The following is an 18,502-nucleotide window of genomic DNA, read 5'->3' as shown; positions in this document are numbered from 1 at the left end:
TTGACCTCGTGTCCCGCCTGCTCGTCGGGCTGGACGCCCAATGTCCCGCTTTCTGGCTTTCTGGCAAGTCCATCAAATGTCCTGGTTGTCTTTAAAAATCAGAATACCGTACGCTGATTCGGCGTTCTTTGACGGTGATGACACCATCATCGGCACGTGTCCCGCTTTCGCCCCCGAAACGTCTGGTCACCTTATCCATGTCTGTCTGGGTCTCCCAACCCTGCGCCATCCCTGTGGGTTCCAGCCCAGAGCTTGTCTCGTTATGATGGTAATATAATTTTGTTCTACAAAGGATTTTTACACAAAAAAGCAGTGCTGATTTATAAAGAACACACATGTATGTGCACATATAGAAGTAATTCAAATGAGTCATAAATGAGATGATCTTGGTATATTTGATTTATTTTCCAAGAATACAATTTCCAACATTATACATTGCACACAAAATGGGGCAAAAACAGGCATATTTAAAAGAGGCAATAATACTGGCACAATGTCAAATTGCACAAACAACAAATTCAAAATTTACACTATTTAAAACAAACCAATGGTCAAATTTATGGTAAAATGTGTGCAAGGTTTTAAGTCTCTCAGCCCTGAAAGTTGGTTGCAGGTGTCCGAGATGAAACAACTCCATTTCTACACACGTATCCTCAACAAAACATTTAACTTACAAACCACCACTGAATATTTGATATGTTTATGGCACAGTCATCTATGACATTGACTCTGAAGAGCTGAAGTGTAAATTACAACACTCTTTGCTGACAGCCTTATAAATTTATAAAACTGAATTTCAATTTTTAAACAAAAATACAATTTTACTGAATTATGTCAAAGTGCACAAGAAACTTCACCCCTTCCCAGAAATTTGGTTTGTGCATTTGCCTGCATTATAGACATACCAGTATATAAATATACATACTGAATTGTAATTCATTACTATTTTGTCATGGCTTCTGACTTCATTCACAAGATTATGTTAAATGATAAAAGATGATCGTGTCTGCAGGTATGGTATTGAAAAAAAAAACCCATGACTTTGTGCATGGTATTCTAATGGCTTGTCAGTTTTGATGGAATAGCATGGAACAAGTTCAAGCATATTTTCCAATAATCAGCAAAAAGCCATGAAGGCACATACAGGGCAAAATCTGATTGTACATAAGATTGCCTGTATTGTAAACACACACCCTGTAAAAATGAAAACCATCATCATGCTATCGAAGAATATAAAGACCAGAAACTGCAACACAGCACTTCCATTTCCTGGGAATTATGAGTTATTCTTCATGATAATTTACCATGCCAAATCAGTACCTTAATCCGCTTCCATTCTTTTATCTGGGCATAATCTTTTATTGCAACTATTCAACAGTTTCATTCATGTGACATGTCACATTTCCAGTATACAGTTTTAGACAATAAAGGATTTGTTTTTACAGACTTGTTGTACTATGCCAAAAAAAACTCTTAATTGCTTTGTTTTGATTATAGAGTAACTCAGATATCCATTTTTGAAAACCACATTCAACTATGCCAAGCATAATATATATGTTTAAATTTATGTATGGAATTTAATTTCTTGAAACATTTCTAAATTCTGAAAGAAATGGAAAACTGGCTTAGACATTGGACTGACAGAGCACACACATCAACCAGTGATAGCCATTCTCGTTCCTAATGCGCAATAATATATTCATCTGGTTCCTCATAAAGTATACAACTTGCAATGTGATGTTAACCAAATTTTTTCTTTGCATATGAAGGAACAGGATAGGACAGAAAAGGAAGAGGGATTGAATATGCAAATTAATACTTTTTATGTCTGAAGGATACATTGTCAGAGTCTTTATTTTGAATATGAACAAAGCTTTTTACTTCAGACAGGCTTTTAACAATAAATGGATTTTTTTTAAGTGAAAAAGAATTAATTAGAAACTTTTGAGCAAAAGTAATGATAATTTCATCATTAACAAAATATGAGACAACATTCTTGTCATTAAAGAACAAAACAAGTCAGATTGATGTCAAAAAATAATGCTGGTCAAAACAACAACAAAAATACTGTTCTGAATAAATGATTGCAACAGGAACATAAAATGCATTGGATTTTAGGCAAATGTCAGCTGGTTGCCATTTTATATTTTATACCCTCATATTTCTCACTATAATGGGAACAAAACTGCCTGAGCTAATAATCTCAGTGACTAAATAATGCAGTTTATAAACATCCTTAGCAAAGGAATAAACTTTTGATTTAGTCCACCTTGAGCAATTGCAGCTAATACAATGACTGCTGTCCAAATATTTTCAGCGTAATATCAGGTATAGATGGAATCATAAAATAACATTCAAATATATATAAACTATTCCAAGTAAACAAAGCTTCCTTTCTGAATAAGCAAGTTCACCCTTCATAACTAAATCTGTCCGTCGTTAATATATTTTCTTAAACATGACTAAAACATTTAAATGAAGTGATTAAAAATAATTGTAAGAAACTATATAATTGTGTGAGCACTAATTTCACAAAAATTCTAACCTTTCTTATTTCTGACAAGATAAAAAAACTTTTTTCTTTTTTTTCATTATTTTTCTTGGACAACTCTTTTGACCAAAAGCAGCAAATAAAAATTAAGGATACATTTTACCCATTCAGACTATTTTCTATTTGTTCTGTGTTTCATCTTTCTCCAATGTGGTGTCAAAATTTAAAAGAACTTGCTCTTGGTGCATGAGAACCTGTCCTTACTCAAATAAAATACTTAAAATGCTATAGGATGAAGTACTAAATTTTGAAGCAAAAAATTACAATGACCTGTAGCAGAAACCTCATAACAAAAATTACAACAAAAATTATCTGTACATCTTTTACACTGCCTCTACAGACATTTAGGTTCTTCTTAAGGTATCTCTTGTTCACCAGCTATTTATCTTGTCTGTTTACTCTTTTCTAAGCTCTTTCCAGGACAGTTTGAGTTTCGTGTTGGAAGTGTTCACTCCTTTTCAAATGGACATGATAAACAAATATACGACAATTGATGGAATTCAACGATAAAAAAAAGTACATTCATAAATGTTATTTACCCTCTTACAAGTACAAGCAGTGCACCGCCAACTTAATCACATATAAAGCTTGTTAATGTACAATGTTCCAGGAGAATCAATTGATCACAGAACCTGCTCACAAAACCAAATTCTCCTCTATTTCCTTCAAAAAATCCATACTATCTGCATTCAGAGTAGAATTCTACCACATCTGCTGGCAACATATGGATTCGCCATACAGCCTGATCCAGCAGACCACCAAAAAAGAAAAAACTCGTACACTTCATTTAAGCTCCACTCTATCATGGCTTCAGTCTATCACAGTTTTCTGGACTAATGGCAAAGAATCACTTCCTGGATACACCTGTAAAATGAACTTATAATAACATGAAACAAAATGACAGATTATCTTCTTGACTTCCCAAAACTTGACTCTCTTTAGGGTAATCACTTTACAACATTGAAGCAGCAGCACCAAGAGCAGTTTGCTACCAAATTTCTGGGCCATTAATGTATTTTTACCCTGTTACATAATTTCTACTGTTTTGACCTATTAGTGCATTCTTAGATGTGTAACCCCTCACGTAGCAATATGGGCACTCATTGTTCTGCCTGAATAAGCAAACCACCAAAAGTGCTTCCACATTCAATGGAGATTTCTTCACCACCAAGGGTTCTCAGCCAGACCTTTTGCCCAGAGCTTACATGGGCCACACTGTATCCTGTGCAAGAATTCTCATTGGCAGTGCAAGCACCTCCAATCACTTCATTCTCTAGGACAATGAAAACCCCAGATCGATTCTGTGATGTGCCGGACCAAATGGTGAAGATAAACAGATAAGTGCCTGACATAGGAGCAGTAAACGTACCTGTATGAGGGTTGTAACCTTCTCCAACATTCAAGGTCACTTTGCTTATCACAAGGGTCTGTTCTACTGTTGTCGTGACGCTCTCTTTAAGCCATGCATTGAAGGCAACTTGATTGACTGAAGCACCTAAGAATTAGTTAAAAAAAAAAAGTATATCAAAAAGTCTGTTTCTATTCTTATGACTACCAACATGCTCAAACTTTTGAAAAGATAATAACTTCTGAAAAAAAGTCTACACTAGTATGTCATAAAGTTTTACAAATGGAAGTAATGGATAACTAGCATACGCAGAACCAGTTACAGGCATTGTGAGGTGTTATAATGCCCACAGTACTGATAACCTCCAGTTTTAATAAAGAGATGCTGGCTTTGTCTCGAAGTTTCATTTTTCTAATCTAAAGTTTTGTGTGTGCACATGCAGACACTTCAAGTACCAACTTAAGACTAGCTTCTTGAACATGATATGCACCAATGTTTTGTTAACCACAAATCTTAAATTACAAAAAAATTGGTATCCCGATAGAGTGGAGAGGACCTGGTAGATTAAAAGACACTGATGGCATGGCTAGATCTGTTATGCCTCTGTGAACTATGATGAGCACATAACTTGAGTTGATCCAGATAAACTCAAGACCATGACACTGCCCACAGCAATAATTTATTACCATCCTTGAGGGGGCCACTCATCCCATTACTATGTTTTTTGCAAAGTGTAAAGCAGTGAAGAACGACATGCCTACCCCATCTCAGCTAAGTTTTCTAAACATAATCAAACAAGTAAAAGAATTAAACAGGATATTCATATAATAATAATTTCAATTTTCTATATGACACTATTAATAGCTTGTATGTAGAACTTACAGGCATTTCCCATTACATCAGGCAGCTCTGCCACTCTTGGAGGTCGATGCAAATCCTGAAAGCCATTGAAAAATGTTTGAACAACTGCAATGTCATTGCAAATCCTAGAACTCTGTGCTACAAATTCTTGCTCCAAAGATGCAGTCTCAGCCTTGAAGTCTTGGTGAAGCCTTGCTAGTTCCCTGTTAAACTTGGCATTTTCTGTCAAAAGGAGGCCCACATTTTGGCACAAGAGAACATTTTTATCACGAACAGAAGTAACTTCTCTACTCATACCTAAGTACATGTGTCTGAGAGATGCATTGTCTGCTTCAAGAATATGCACTCTGTTTTCAAGGAAGGCTATCTTCTCCAACACACTGTCAAGCTGTGCCTGAAGGCCTTCAGTCACTCCAGAAACTGATGCCATTAATGAAGTATTTCCAAGTTTCACATCACCTGAAAAACCAGTCACAGATAGTTGTGTACAATCAGCAACAACATCAATGCTTGCCATGTTGTTTTGCACCAAGGCCTGCTTCTTGGAAGTATCTTTACTCAAAAGGCTTTGCTTGTTTCCGTATGTGTTAAATGGCTCAGGGCGATTCCTTGACAGATCTACGCTGCACTGCAAGTTTAGGTTATTTACAGCCATACTGTGATTGCCTGTGCCCAAGACTGCATTAGAAGCAACTGTTTCCCTAGTCTGAGTCAGATGCATTAGTGCCACTGGTGCCATGCATGGTGCATTCGTCTGTGCCAATAAATTGTCACATGCAGCCTGCAATGCTGACCCCACACCAACCAAGCACTCACGGACAATGTCTCTCTCAGGTCTTGACATATGATAAGGCCCAAAGTCATCTAGATGTTTTCCCTGCGTCATTATCTTGAATTTGTCATCAGCAAGGGAAACATTAACTCCATCTGAAGATTCAACCTTATTATCCGCCTCTAATGTACTGCTGCTGCCATTTGCTGCCTGGACAAATGAAACAAATGATATGATGATCATTAGTTAATCTGTCATGAAAATAAATGCTGAAAGAAGGGTTACAGGCATTTCGCACATAAGCAAGAGACAATCCATGCTTCTTTACATTAACTACATATTGCCAAGACACGAGGACTCTCTTGATAACAAAAGCTCAATTACATATCTATGCGAGTTGTTTGCAAAGTTCACTATTCAAAAAAGTTACTTTAATACCCCCTTGCACACATATTTTATCTCACATTGCTTTAGATAATAAAACAAAATGTATGATGTGCCCAACAAGCAGGAAAAAAACTCTTTGCATGCATTAAACATGACACCCAGCCTCATCTTACCTGAAAGTTGGCCACTCCACTTGTGGGTACTGGAACAACTTTATTGCATGTAGGGCAGGCAATGGCTGTTATGCATACTCTGTTTTGAGCATCTTTGTCAGCACCTGGTCCTTCCCCTGCCTGTGGCTGCAAGTTAAAATAAACTAATCCATAATCACCCTTTAACATTAATAATTAAATACTAATCAACATGACTCTAAAACTCCAGAGACACAAACACTGCTCAAGATAAGGGCTACTGCATTTTTCACAAGTGAACCTTAAATTTGAGGTAATGGGTGTAACAAACAAAAATTAGTCGAGCTTTAATATATAACATGTGAGTATAATTATTTTATATCTTTCGAAGTATTGATCAAGTCCTTTGCAAATGCATCTCGTGACCAGTTTATGGGCGTTTAAGCATTGTGACATGTTTGTGACTATGCCTGTAGTGTATGAATGTTTTAACTTATTTCTCTGTGGATGAAAAACGTGGGATTTGTTTTTTAACGAATATGATCTTGAGTGCATATACTATGCAATGTGATCAATAAGAATCTGAATAAGATCAAATAAAGTACAAGCTGTTGTTTAGTTTTCATGTTTACTATTACTTGTTAAGACCACAAAAACATGAAAAGATGAGAAAGACCGACGCTGAACTTAAAAAGGAATGTCTTTTAGGGTAACGAAAGAAATTCTTGTTAAATGGCTATTTTATATCTGCACTATATGCCTGCGTGTACGAGTAGTAGTCTGCATATAATCTGCATCAAGTCTCTGATCCATGGCTGTTTGACATACTGTTTGATGTTTTACCATTGAAGTGAGGCACGGTAAACAGAAAGTATGGAAGCATGGAAGTATTTTCGGCTGTCGACCGACGAAAGGTAGTAGACATACACTACACACTGCCGTGGGGTCAAAATTGCTTCCGCCTTCCATTGTCGCCATCTTGTGTCAGGAGGCTAGAAGACAGAGGAGTTTCTAAAAAAAAAAAAGCTGTGCAAAATACACAAATTCAGCTTTGTCGTGCAGTATGAAGTAATAATTTCTCTATGCGTCGGAATGCATAGTTCGTCCCTTCTTTGACGATTTCGATGTTTCGGACATGTATACAAGGGAGTGTATATTCATCGCTCATGTTACAAGTTGTCTTTCTTGACCCGCACGCGTAACTAGGCACGCGAGACATATCCGTCGTGTGAGCAGCGAAGGAAAAGCTGATCAAGTTAGATGTTTGGGATTTTAATCCTATACTTGTATCTAATCTATATAAGTATATCCTTGCGGAACAAAGTCATTTAATCAAAGAGGATCAACTTTGATTCAAGAGTCTGAGGCAGTAATTGTACGAATCGAATCGGTAAATTGACCAACCGCCATTGAGGAATGACTGAATAAGATGGTTGTTTGGTTGGTTGGTTGGTTTGGCGGAAAGTGCTTTTACTTATAGGCGATTTCGTACTATGAGCGGGGGAGCACCCGGAGAAAAACTCCCATAAAGGCCAGCCCTCCAAACAGATGTTACATATAGTGTCCCGAGACGAGATGTGAACACTGAAGCTGAACTTTTCACTGAAAATCGAGTGTCTTACTCAAACCAGGCGCCCCATATTTTCGAATACAGAGGTGTTGCTTGAAGCGATAAAATAAATCTCCTGGCATATGAATTTATATTGATAATAAAATGTTTAATGTTTCTTGAGTATCTGAACAATGATCAATTTATATCTTCAATTTCTTCATCGCACGGAAAATGAAATCCTATATCATCGACCTGGCAACTTTGTGGAAGTGTTGAATTATTATGGTTATTGTTCCATGCCCACTTTTTGTTATAGTTTTCAATAAAGACTTTGCAGCATTCATAGGAACTGATCGAGATTTCAAAACTGAACAATTATTCAAAAGTACTGTTTTCTTTTTTTCTGATTCCACCATTCAAATAGCTTACCCCACAAAAATGCCTCCTATTATGGTTGCATTACCACTGCATGACTTGGTCAAGGATTTTATCCTGATAATGAGCTTGATAATCAGACCGAAGTACTAATTTACTATGCAATAGACATATCAGTTGTAACATGCAACATACATATAACAGTTGCAGTGTGCAACAGACAGAACAATCCACAAGATTTATCGATTTTGTGCCAAGTTCTGTTTACTATTGTGTTTGTTAATGTGTGCATGTGTCTTTGTGTTTACTGTTTTGTTTGTGTGTGCACGTCTTTGTGTTGAGTTGTGTTTACTGTTTGTTAGTGTTTCCTATGTTGCTTTTTAATGTGTGCGTGTGTCTTTGTGTTCTGTTCTGTTTACTGTTTTGTTTGTTAATGTGTGCATGCATACAAGAGACAGGGAGATGAACTTTTCTATGTCGAGAAGTGCAAAGAGCCTTGGAATAATTCACTATGCAAATCATCTATCATATTGCATTTCCAGACAAGTTAATTTTATGTCAAAATATAGTTAACCTATTATTAATTCACTTATCAGCCAAAGAGCAATTAAATACAATCCAGCTATGTATGAGAGAAATGTAAATATTTGGCCTACTCCAACTTTCATTTTGCTGGCATGAAACTTCAGTGATTGCTTCAATAGAAAAGCTTTCTTAGTGCTTTGTCATACAGCAGGAAAAAAGACATTTAGAACCGGGCTTCAAATTCAACATTTAATCGGGTAATCTGTTTGGGAGGTTATGTTGTAATGTATACAGCTGACATTTCAAAAGTTGTTTTAGCATGTCAGGTTGGGTTGTTTTAAACTCTTGCTTCTGAGGGGTTGAATGGCAAGCAATCTCTAGACAGAAGTTTCATTTATACACCTGTAGAAACATTCTAATTCATAAAAGAGCAAACGCAAAATTGTTAATGCATTGACAATATGCTGTAATGCCTTTTATGACCACAATGTTAATAATGGGGCATATGCTGCTCAAGGAAAGATGGCATAGCAATACTTTCTGCACCTTTCACTTCTAAAGTGTAATTTTAACTTATTGTCCTATTTTTAATAGGCTTTTTTAGGATTTCGTCTAAAATAGGTGTATTTAGTTCAGATCAATGGACAGCTCACAATTTCTAAAAAGGACCAGCAATCTTGTGGTAACACATGAAGAGTAAATGAAAAAATGTAAAAGCAAGATATGCTAACCTTCAAAAATTTTCACTTATGCACAGAAATAGGTCCAAATGATCCCATCATAGTGGAACATGGACATGGAAACAAAAACATATACATGCTCCAATAAATTTGATCTCATTCTGTGCATAACAATATCTAGAGATATGTATCTCATGAAAGAAGGGCCTTATCTGCTCAAAGATTTTAGGAATTGAATAATCAAAATTAATTAAATGAGGCCAATCATTCGAATAACAATTTGCAGTAAGTTCGGTCTTTAAGCAATCTCTCTCTTTTTCACGTCCTTAGACTAAGTGTGCATATAAGTCAAGCGAATTTGCTGGAAATGGAAACTATTTTCCTAAGTATAAACCAGTGGTTCTTAACCTTGTTTGAGGTACCGAACCCACAAGTTTCATATGCACATTCACCGAACCCTTCTTTAGTGTTATCACGAATTGCGGGTGTGTCTTGACCTCCATGGCGGAGGCTCCGCCGAACCCCTGAGACCGACTCATCGAACCCCTAGTGTTGGTTAAGAACCACTGGTATAAGCACATTATGTGGTTTGTTGCAAATCAAAGTGACATAGATAAATACAACATACACATGTTCTCTTGTAAAACAAATGAGTAGTCTTAATGCAAGAAACCCTTTCAATAACCATTACAGATTTTAGCGAGTGCTCTCAAAGCAGGGCATGCATGCAGCCATGCATCTATTCAGAACCTCTTTACAAAAAGATCCCCAAATAATATGTTTAAATTAAGTATTTACATATCCTTGTGCACAACAACAGAATCCATTGCTATCTATTTCTAAAGATATGCAGTCACTTGCGCTTGAACATACTATCTGTGATTTTAAAATAAATAGTCTAACAACACCTTTCTTTGATAGCTTGATCTTTGACAAGGTCATAGTAAAACCTTCAGCTATACAAAATGTTGAGCAATCTAGTATGAGTAAGTGGAAGCCAGAGACAAAAGTCAAGAAAATAATGACAACAGTTCTAGAAACTTAAGTCAATAGTGATGGCAGTGCTGAAGGGGCAGCAGCAGAAGTCTACAGCATATTAAACTGAATATGCAAGCAATATATTCCAAAACATCCTTGGATTGTGCAGCAGATGTGTATCTAAGGGATACTCACTATTACACTATAATATCACCAGTATTACTTTATCCAGAGCATTGTGAATCAAATGAAACATTAAATGCTTGCTATTTAACCTATTTATGTCTCACATTGTATTGTTGGAATAAAATAATTTTTGCTCTTCAAATTCAATATTCCTTGAATATCCATAGGTCACATACATGAATTTATGTACAAATTCAAATATTTCAACCTCAGGCATAAATGGGTCAAAGAATTTTTTTTTTCACATATTTACACACACATGCACATACATGCATCTATCTATATAATCCTCTTCGTGCATCTGGTTGCACATAAGGCCTCAACCAGACCACTGATGTCGATCGGCTGAAACCTGCTCTAGGTGATCCTCACATACATGCATGCTCACCTGCATATAATGTCCATGTAGGCAAACATGCAATATGCTTATTATGCAAATGAGATGTGCAGAAATGCTCTCCATGATTAGTAAAATAAATTACATTAATGTTATTTGAAAATTAACCCATGTTAAATAACACTTTTACAAATTAACAGATTTACAAGTTTTGACAAACAAAACAAGGTACTCTCCAAACACCAATATGGGCTAATAGCAATAATTTTTTTAATAAAATGTAAATATTTCAGTCCGTATATTGGTATACTAGTGCTGTAGTATTATGTTCTTTATATAATAGGATACAATTAAAACACAGCATGATTCCAACTTTTTAAAGTACTAATTGCAGGAAATAATTGTACATGCAATCAAACTTCTGTGTCGACCGTCCGGAAGCCAAAGTCTCCCAAACTCAAATTTTAAACATCAATTGGTTGGTTTCCTATTAAAGCAATGCATATTCAACTTCCTTAGCTCAAGCCGGTCAGCATGTTGAAACCATCTGAAAATACGTCATAGACTGTAAAATCATGTACTCCTTCTCCATCGACCCTGCGCTCACATATTCTCCTTTCTACTTAGGAAACATGTGTGCTATATGTGCAAATATGTCTCTGCAGGGTACCAGAGTGTCTTTAAAAGAATGACGAGAAAGAAATATTTGGTTAAAATTAAACATCTGCAGTGAAAAAAAAGTTCTTTTTTCAACGAGCTTCCTTAATTCAAACCTTTCGTAACTCGAATTTTTTGATAGGTCCCTTGAAGCTTTGACTTATAGAAGTTTGACTGTGCTACAAACAAAATGGAATAAAACAACACAAAAGAAAATTTTGTGTAGAAATAGAGCCTACTAAAGCAGATAAGTCATGATAAAGTAGCCTAGGGAAAAAAAATAGCAAGCAAAACCACTCCCACAAAACAAAGAGGCCTGCTATATGCATTTCAAACAGGAAAAAATGGAAGGCAATATAGTGTTTTCCTGTTGACAGAAATAGGTACATCTAAGGCTCTGTGTAACAAAATACGAAAATTTAAACAGGCAAACAAGAACAACCGTCAGAGATTATTCTGCATACAAAATAATTACATGTACATGTAAACACCATTTATCACCAAAAGAGGAATTAGCACTCTTTAAAATAAAAATAGCAACAGAAGCAGCAAGGTATTTTGTGCTGAAGCTGATGGCAGCATCAAAAGGATATCACATTATCCCTAAACAAAAATATGATAAATTAAACCACAAATATATAAATAACAGAAGGTCAAAGTGTGTGTGTACATGTAAATGGGTGCTTGTGAATATTACAAGCACAATGAGTATCAGAATAAGTCTAAAAACCCAGCTAGACATTTTACACATGTGCACCCTTAGAATACAGTAAGAAATGCTGTTAAGTAGGCTAGAATCTCTCAATGAGACATGTACCTCTAGCACTTTCAGAGTACTGCCAGTACCTCAGGGTAAGAAAACATACCAAAAAAAAAACTTTCAGCATCTATTTATAACCCTATAAAAAAATTCCACAATGTCTTCAAATTTCATTCATCAGCTAATGTTATTTAAAATAGCATACATCATCAGTGTCCATAGAATAAATGACTCAAAAAACTACACCAGAAAATGATTCTGTTTGTCCATCTAACCTGTCAACGTAAAAGTTTTTTTCATTCCAAACCAAAAAAAGTAAAGCCATAAAATCTTTTTTTAAATGTGTCTCACACATATAAAATATATTGGTAGGAAAAAACAATGAGATACTGCTGCATCTTTCCAGTTTAAGTTTGAAGCAAAGTGCACAATGACACACAGGATAATATGCAAAGTATACAATATGTGATTAAACCCTGTCTCCTATTTTGTCCGTTGAACTGAGTGTAAAACCCAGTTAGTATTTACTGCACGTACCACATGCTGCTAAACAAACTGGAAAACGTTTCTCATCATCACTCCAAAACCAAAACAATGATACAATGGTAACCAAGAGGATGGAATGCACAAAAAAGCTGCTAAAAATGAACAGCTTCTGACTGAATACTAAGTTATGTTCTTTGAAAAATCTTCCACAGTATTCTCTTTGCTGTTTTATGCAACATTCTAATCACAACAAGATGAGCAGCAGCAGCAAAGCCTTATCAGCAACACCAATCAGCTGCATGTACACATTTTTGCTGTTCTCTTTTTTAACGTTTGTTGAGTTTTTGCAGTTTTTGTCTGCATTGTTGATTCATTAAATGCTTGCTTTCAAACTTTTATTCCTGTTCGTGTCTGCACAATTTATCTAGTTTTATCTCTGGTCCCTAATCCACCCATTCACTCTGGTGGTCTTGTGCTGCTCTTGCTAATTATCCGTCTCTTCTTCCTTCTGCTGATCACGGAGAGTCACTATCAGCCTGTCAACAAGTACTGAGAGAATTTTGTCCAAAGGATCCATGAAGCCTCGCTGAGTCCACTTCGGAATAGTGACACGCGCATGAGAGAAACCTAGCTTTTGCAGTACATAATCAGCACCTACAGGGTCAATCTGGCGACTGGCCCAGTGTAGCAGCCTGAAAAAACAATATGATTACCATGAAGCACTTGAAAATGGATGAAAATTGAAAATTTTAAGTAACTTCTCCTGACTTTAAAAAATTTCAATTCAATAATACTTGGTGATAGTGGGAAGAACAAGTTTAAAAATGGAAATATCATCTAATCAACTCAAAGTTATACGTGTTTATACCCTCACCTAACAGTAGGCTCCATCTGCCAAGTTTTACAGTGGAACTCACGCCAGTCCTGTTTCAAAGCAGAAGTGGGATCTGTCAAACGTCGACGTTCACTCTCTGGTGACTTCTCAATGCGATTCTGACTTGAAGTTCTTGATCCAGCTGTTTAAAATGCAAATTGAAGAAAACTTCATGAAAAAAATTAATCTGATCAAAATTATTCTTAAAATTGGTATTCAATTTGTATTTAGTATTCAACAGTGCTTCAGTCTTTTCTTTTGTATTTACAGGATTGTTTTCAGTATATATTGGTTAACACTATCTCATCTGCTCCAACTTAATATTTATTCACAGTTCCCCAAGGCTCAGTCCTAGGACCAGTTCTTGTCATGTATATTTCACACTGTCTGTAGGTAGCATGTAGTCTATCATTACTTCTTTGCTGATAACATACAACTGCAATAATCTTGCAAGCTTGCCAACATTCACACATTGACACACACACACTTGTAGCGCTGACATCAGATCATGGATGACAGATAATATGATGCAACTTAATGTTGCCAAAGCAGAGGCACTCTTCTCTTTGTGGCAAAGTAAATATCTGAATTTAAAATGACAGACCAAAAGAAGCATCTTTCTGGTTTGGTTGCAACATTTGAAACCAATGTCATAATATAGATTTCAAATACTAACAAAGGAAAATCACATCAACAACTACACAGAAAAAAAAGGGGGGGAAAAAATCAGATCTTCTCTTTAGACAAAATGAAAACTTGGAATCCACACTTCCAAGGCTCTACTTTCACCCATGCATGTATCATATTAATTGTACTACTGATGGATCAAGTAGCCAACAAACCAATGATTCAAAATCAGAAAAACACAATTATGTAACAATACACCTGCAAAAAAAACAACCAAATGCCAACATGGCAAGCCACATGATCAGACTCAAAAGAAGGATACTCATTTCCACATCAGATATGTGAAGGTGAAAACATTTTTAAATGTATTCATTGTGTCTGCAGAAAACAGCATGGCAACATCATTTGTTTACATACCTTTATCCTTCTCTTTAATGTAGGATGAGACAAGATCATGCAGGAACAGAATGACCTCGGCATCCATGGCAACTTTTATGTGATCATAGAACTCAGAAATGAAGCTGCACTCTACCATTGGCTTGGGATCTGATGATTATGATCAAACATAGGCGTCATATGCAGGTACGCAGCACATGTGCACACACACACACACACATACACATACACATATGCATAAAAAAACTATTTATATTTATTAAATGGTACACATGAACACACAAACAACAGCATATAAAAGCTATTTATCAAATGATGTGCATGTCACAAACAGCATCCCATCTGTAAAATCTATCTTGACAAAATGGTGAGCATGCAAAAACACACAAAATCCAACATATAAAAGCTGTTTGTTAATCTACCAAAAGGCACATGCATGTATGTGCATACACATATTCACCCATACCATCTTGTTGAGGCTCATGCTTGCTTTGAAAATGCATGGACTTGAGATTCATATACAATGCAGGAAGAGCAAAGATGATTTCTGTCTCATGGTTGTAAACCTGTGGCTTGCGACTTTTCCGTGTCTCACTGGGACTGTCCAAGCGCTCCTTGTGGATCTCTGGGAAAGCCTCAATGTCTGTGATGAATAGAGAGATAAGATGAAGCACAGAAGGGATAAGGTATTTTTGGATGCTGGTCATACAGGCAAAGAAATGAGTCTGCTTCTTTATCTCTCAGAGAAGCATGGTTATATTCTCATAAAGCATTAGCTAGCAATGACCCTTAAAGAATAGCTAAAGTAAGGTTTAGGATGTTTTTAAATGTATGCACGTTAACCTATATCTTGTCTTGATATAACGTGCAATATCTTGTCTGAACAGTTTTCATGTATCCTTTAGCGAGATTCTTTTACCTTTATTTTCAATGGAGGAAAAAGCATAGTGGAACCACTCGCGAACACTAGTGAATTGCTGAGGAGCATAGTGCCCACGAGATACTTTGCTGATGGTGGCCATGGGCTGACCATCTGACACTGCAGCTACAGCTGCTGCCTGCTGCTGTCCAATCATAAACTGCAAGTCCTGGACGATATGGATACCTGGTAAAATAAAGACACACCTTTGCTGCATATGACTGATCAATATAGCCTGAGAAAACTGTTACATTAGGGTGAAAAATACTCAGTTCTATGTTTTATCATATTACAAATTAGAAGAGTGATCCTGAGTGGGCATAACAATTTTTTTTTTAATACAGGATAGATGAGGGAAGCATTTTATGAACTAAAGATCAAAGATGCTATGCAACATTTCAATATTTGGACATACGTTCTTAATGCAACTGGGGTACTCCATCACCCTCAATACAAACTCATTACATTGCCAAAATAGCACTTTATATTGTTACTGCATCTATCCATGTGCTATCCCCAAGGGCAGCTATGAGTCAAGGGACAAATGACTGACTCTTCATCATAGCATTTCATGTGTTTCAAATTCAATGTTTTTAGAGGTGTACATTACATTTAAATGGAAAGCCTTCATTTCAGATTTATATGTGTGTGCGAGAAAGAAGGGTGGAAAACAGACTATGCAAATAATATAATGTTAGTATGTATGAATAAGTTGTATGTCTATGTATGCATATATATGCAAATATGTTTGCATAATTACCCTCTTCCTGCATGGTTTGTGCCTCAGTAGAGAAGAGAATGTAGGGATGCTGAATGTTGAAGAGAGCCCAGTACTTAGAGCGGAAGTTGATTCCATGGAAGGAGGCTAAAGTCAGATAGTGACCCTTAAGTGTAATGGTGCCTCCCAGAATCATGCCTTGACTAGGCAATACATGTGGCAACATGGAGAACTGACAACCGGTTAGGTGTTCCAATGCACTTTGCCAGTGGCGATGATGCCGAAGTTCTGCCAGTACAGCTAAAATATATTGTAAGACTTTAAATAAAATTAACTGCAAGACATTATTGAAAGCATCTTTATCAGCATATTCTCTATCTCTTTTATCTTAAAAAAAGTTATCTTCACAGCTAGCGAAATATTATCAAACCCACAATTAATTAAACAGATATTTCATGTCTTTATTTCACTCCCTACCCACAAAAAAATACAATGTCTGCACAAAATTTAAGACTATAGTATCATTAATAAGGACAATCAGATACTCACTCTGGAAAAGGAATTGTATATGAGAAGACATTTTTAATAATACTGTATCTGAACATACTTCCCAAGCTTCAACGCAACTTTTAAAATCTAAAGCAGAACTGTGAAAGCAACATTTGATAGAGTTAAATCAAACATAAAAAAGTAGCCAGGATCTGGAAATAAAATCATGTACCATCCTCAGATACTTTTCTCTCAGCTCGACGAGCAGACGAGATGGGTCCAAAGGCTGAGAAAGCTCGTCGACTGCTTGTAAGGTGTTGACTGAAGAATTCTTCAAGCTTGCCAAAAAGTTTTATCAGGTCTGGGGTGGTAGAGCGGGAAATCATCACATTAAATCTATCCCAGGTCAGGGACCCATTGACAAACAGGCTGGCTGCCCTAAGTAGGAAGAGGAAAACCAATACAGTTGGATATCTTTTTTTTAAATGTAACAAAAAAAGGTAAAACTTTCCATAGAATGTTGCTGTAATGGCTGTGAAATGCTACTGGTTCAAAGCCTCACCCTCTCTTTCAGTGCCTCCTATTCTTTTTAATAAATCAAGCACCACCTGCAGCTGGATAAAAAGGTTGAGTTATCCAGCCACAACCATAAGCAAATTTTAGACCAGCAACCTTTTACTTTGAAGTGATGCACACTAACCAATAGGCTATGAAGCCTCCCAAACATACATTTGAAATTGTATTTCTCTCTTACTAAAGGACTAGCACAACAGGTACATGTATGGAAATGTCTGCTCTACATCATCATCTAAACAAAAGCTATTTGTACTGCTACAAACCATGATGCTTAAAGGTGCTGCTATAAATCATAGTGGTAACACAAAAAATGGTCTGCCTTCCTGACGAATTTGAGATTCAAATTGGCGCCCACCCTTATCAAAATCACTATTTTCTTAAAACCAATCTTTAAATAAAATTAGGTTCCACCCTGAAAAATATTGTTAAAGAGCAACAGTATGCTAAAAGAATTTTTTTTGTTTGCTTTTTTTTCTTATTTTGCTAGTTAATTTTTAATAACCTTTTTTTAATTATTTTTATTTTCTTGATTTTGAATGGGTAAAACCAAGCAAAAATTAAAGGTTTGTTATCCACCCATATATACTTTATTTTTCATATTTTAATGTACATTTTATGTTTTGTTTACTATTTCATTACTTTTATAATTTTTGGTATTTATTACCTCATTCAGGGTGTCCATAAAGTTTGTATGTAATTTAAAGTACATGTAGTTGTAACTTTGAGTATGTGTGATACAAAGAATCTGTAAAAAGGACTAGAAAGAATAAATACTTAAATGTTGTAGGGCTCTTGTTAATTTTCAACATATCCACCATCATTACTAATGCAAAGGGTAATATGATTCTGTAGTTCTAGGAAAATTCTAATTCTATTTTCAAGCTGATTTTCAGTAATACTAGCAATCACATCAGTTATCCTAGTTGTAAGTATTCTAAAGATCAAGGTTTGGACAAATAGACATTAGTTTTCACATGTCTCCATAAAAAGAAATCCAATGAAGTCAAACATGATGACCAAGAAACTGACCCACCTCTTCCAATCCATCTGTTAGAGAATTTTTCATGTAGAAACTGTCTAACATGCAAAGCAAGTGAAAAGCATTCTTGTTGAAACACCATATTCTCAGTCCTAATTGTTTAAGTTGAGGAATACAGTAATTCTGCAGCATAGCTATCATCATAAACAACACGCCACTCAAAAAAGAATGGCCCTATTTCTCAAATTTGTCCCCCAAAGAATACCATACATTAATTTTTGGAGAATCTCTTTCATGTTTAACAGACAATAAAACTTCTAAAAACATTTTTAAAAATA

The 18,502-nt window shown here is 35.9% G+C and overlaps 2 protein-coding genes across 3 annotated transcripts in view; both read right to left on the bottom strand.

The window, feature by feature from the left end:
• Positions 1 to 381: 381 nt before the first annotated feature.
• LOC112560013 lies at positions 382 to 7,258 on the bottom strand. Of its 2 annotated transcripts, none has more exons than XM_025231558.1 (4): positions 6,879 to 7,258; positions 6,093 to 6,218; positions 4,782 to 5,742; positions 382 to 4,046 (listed from the first exon to the last, which is right to left on the bottom strand). In XM_025231558.1, exons 1-4 carry the CDS (start codon positions 7,026 to 7,028, stop codon positions 3,652 to 3,654), a joined length of 1,632 nt encoding a protein of 543 aa, XP_025087343.1. In that variant the 5' UTR covers positions 7,029 to 7,258; the 3' UTR covers positions 382 to 3,651. The 2 variants fall into 2 exon arrangements, with proteins under 2 accessions (XP_025087343.1, XP_025087344.1); XM_025231559.1 differs by having other exon boundaries at positions 6,894 to 7,257.
• A 1,686-nt stretch (positions 7,259 to 8,944) lies between these two features.
• LOC112559164 (uncharacterized protein KIAA1109-like) overlaps positions 8,945 to 18,502 on the bottom strand; it is a 79,589-nt gene continuing 70,031 nt past the window's right edge. Inside the window, 7 exon segments of the mRNA XM_025230163.1 lie at positions 8,945 to 13,278; positions 13,461 to 13,602; positions 14,505 to 14,633; positions 14,950 to 15,126; positions 15,403 to 15,588; positions 16,163 to 16,420; positions 16,842 to 17,047. Of these exon segments, the coding sequence (XP_025085948.1) occupies positions 13,071 to 13,278; positions 13,461 to 13,602; positions 14,505 to 14,633; positions 14,950 to 15,126; positions 15,403 to 15,588; positions 16,163 to 16,420; positions 16,842 to 17,047 (1,306 nt within the window). The 3' untranslated portion in view covers positions 8,945 to 13,070.

Source organism: Pomacea canaliculata, linkage group LG3 (genome assembly GCF_003073045.1).
Source record: "Pomacea canaliculata isolate SZHN2017 linkage group LG3, ASM307304v1, whole genome shotgun sequence".
Lineage (NCBI taxonomy): Eukaryota > Metazoa > Mollusca > Gastropoda > Architaenioglossa > Ampullariidae > Pomacea > Pomacea canaliculata.
Note: the sequence above shows the minus strand (reverse complement) of the source record. Positions and strands in the feature narration are given on the sequence as shown.

What these genes read in the sequence shown, in the direction of transcription:
- LOC112560013 (XM_025231558.1), bottom strand. Translation starts at nt 7,028, where the DNA reads ATGGCGACAATGGAAGGCGGAAGCAATTTTGACCCCACGGCAGTGTGT. An exon ending in CAATGGTAAAACATCAAACA is followed by an intron (nt 6,219 to 6,878) that starts GTATGTCAAACA and finishes TTTAACTTGCAG; the next exon opens with CCACAGGCAGGGGAAGGACC. An exon ending in TGATGTAATGGGAAATGCCT is followed by an intron (nt 4,047 to 4,781) that starts GTAAGTTCTACA and finishes ACTAATTCTTAG; the next exon opens with GTGCTTCAGTCAATCAAGTT.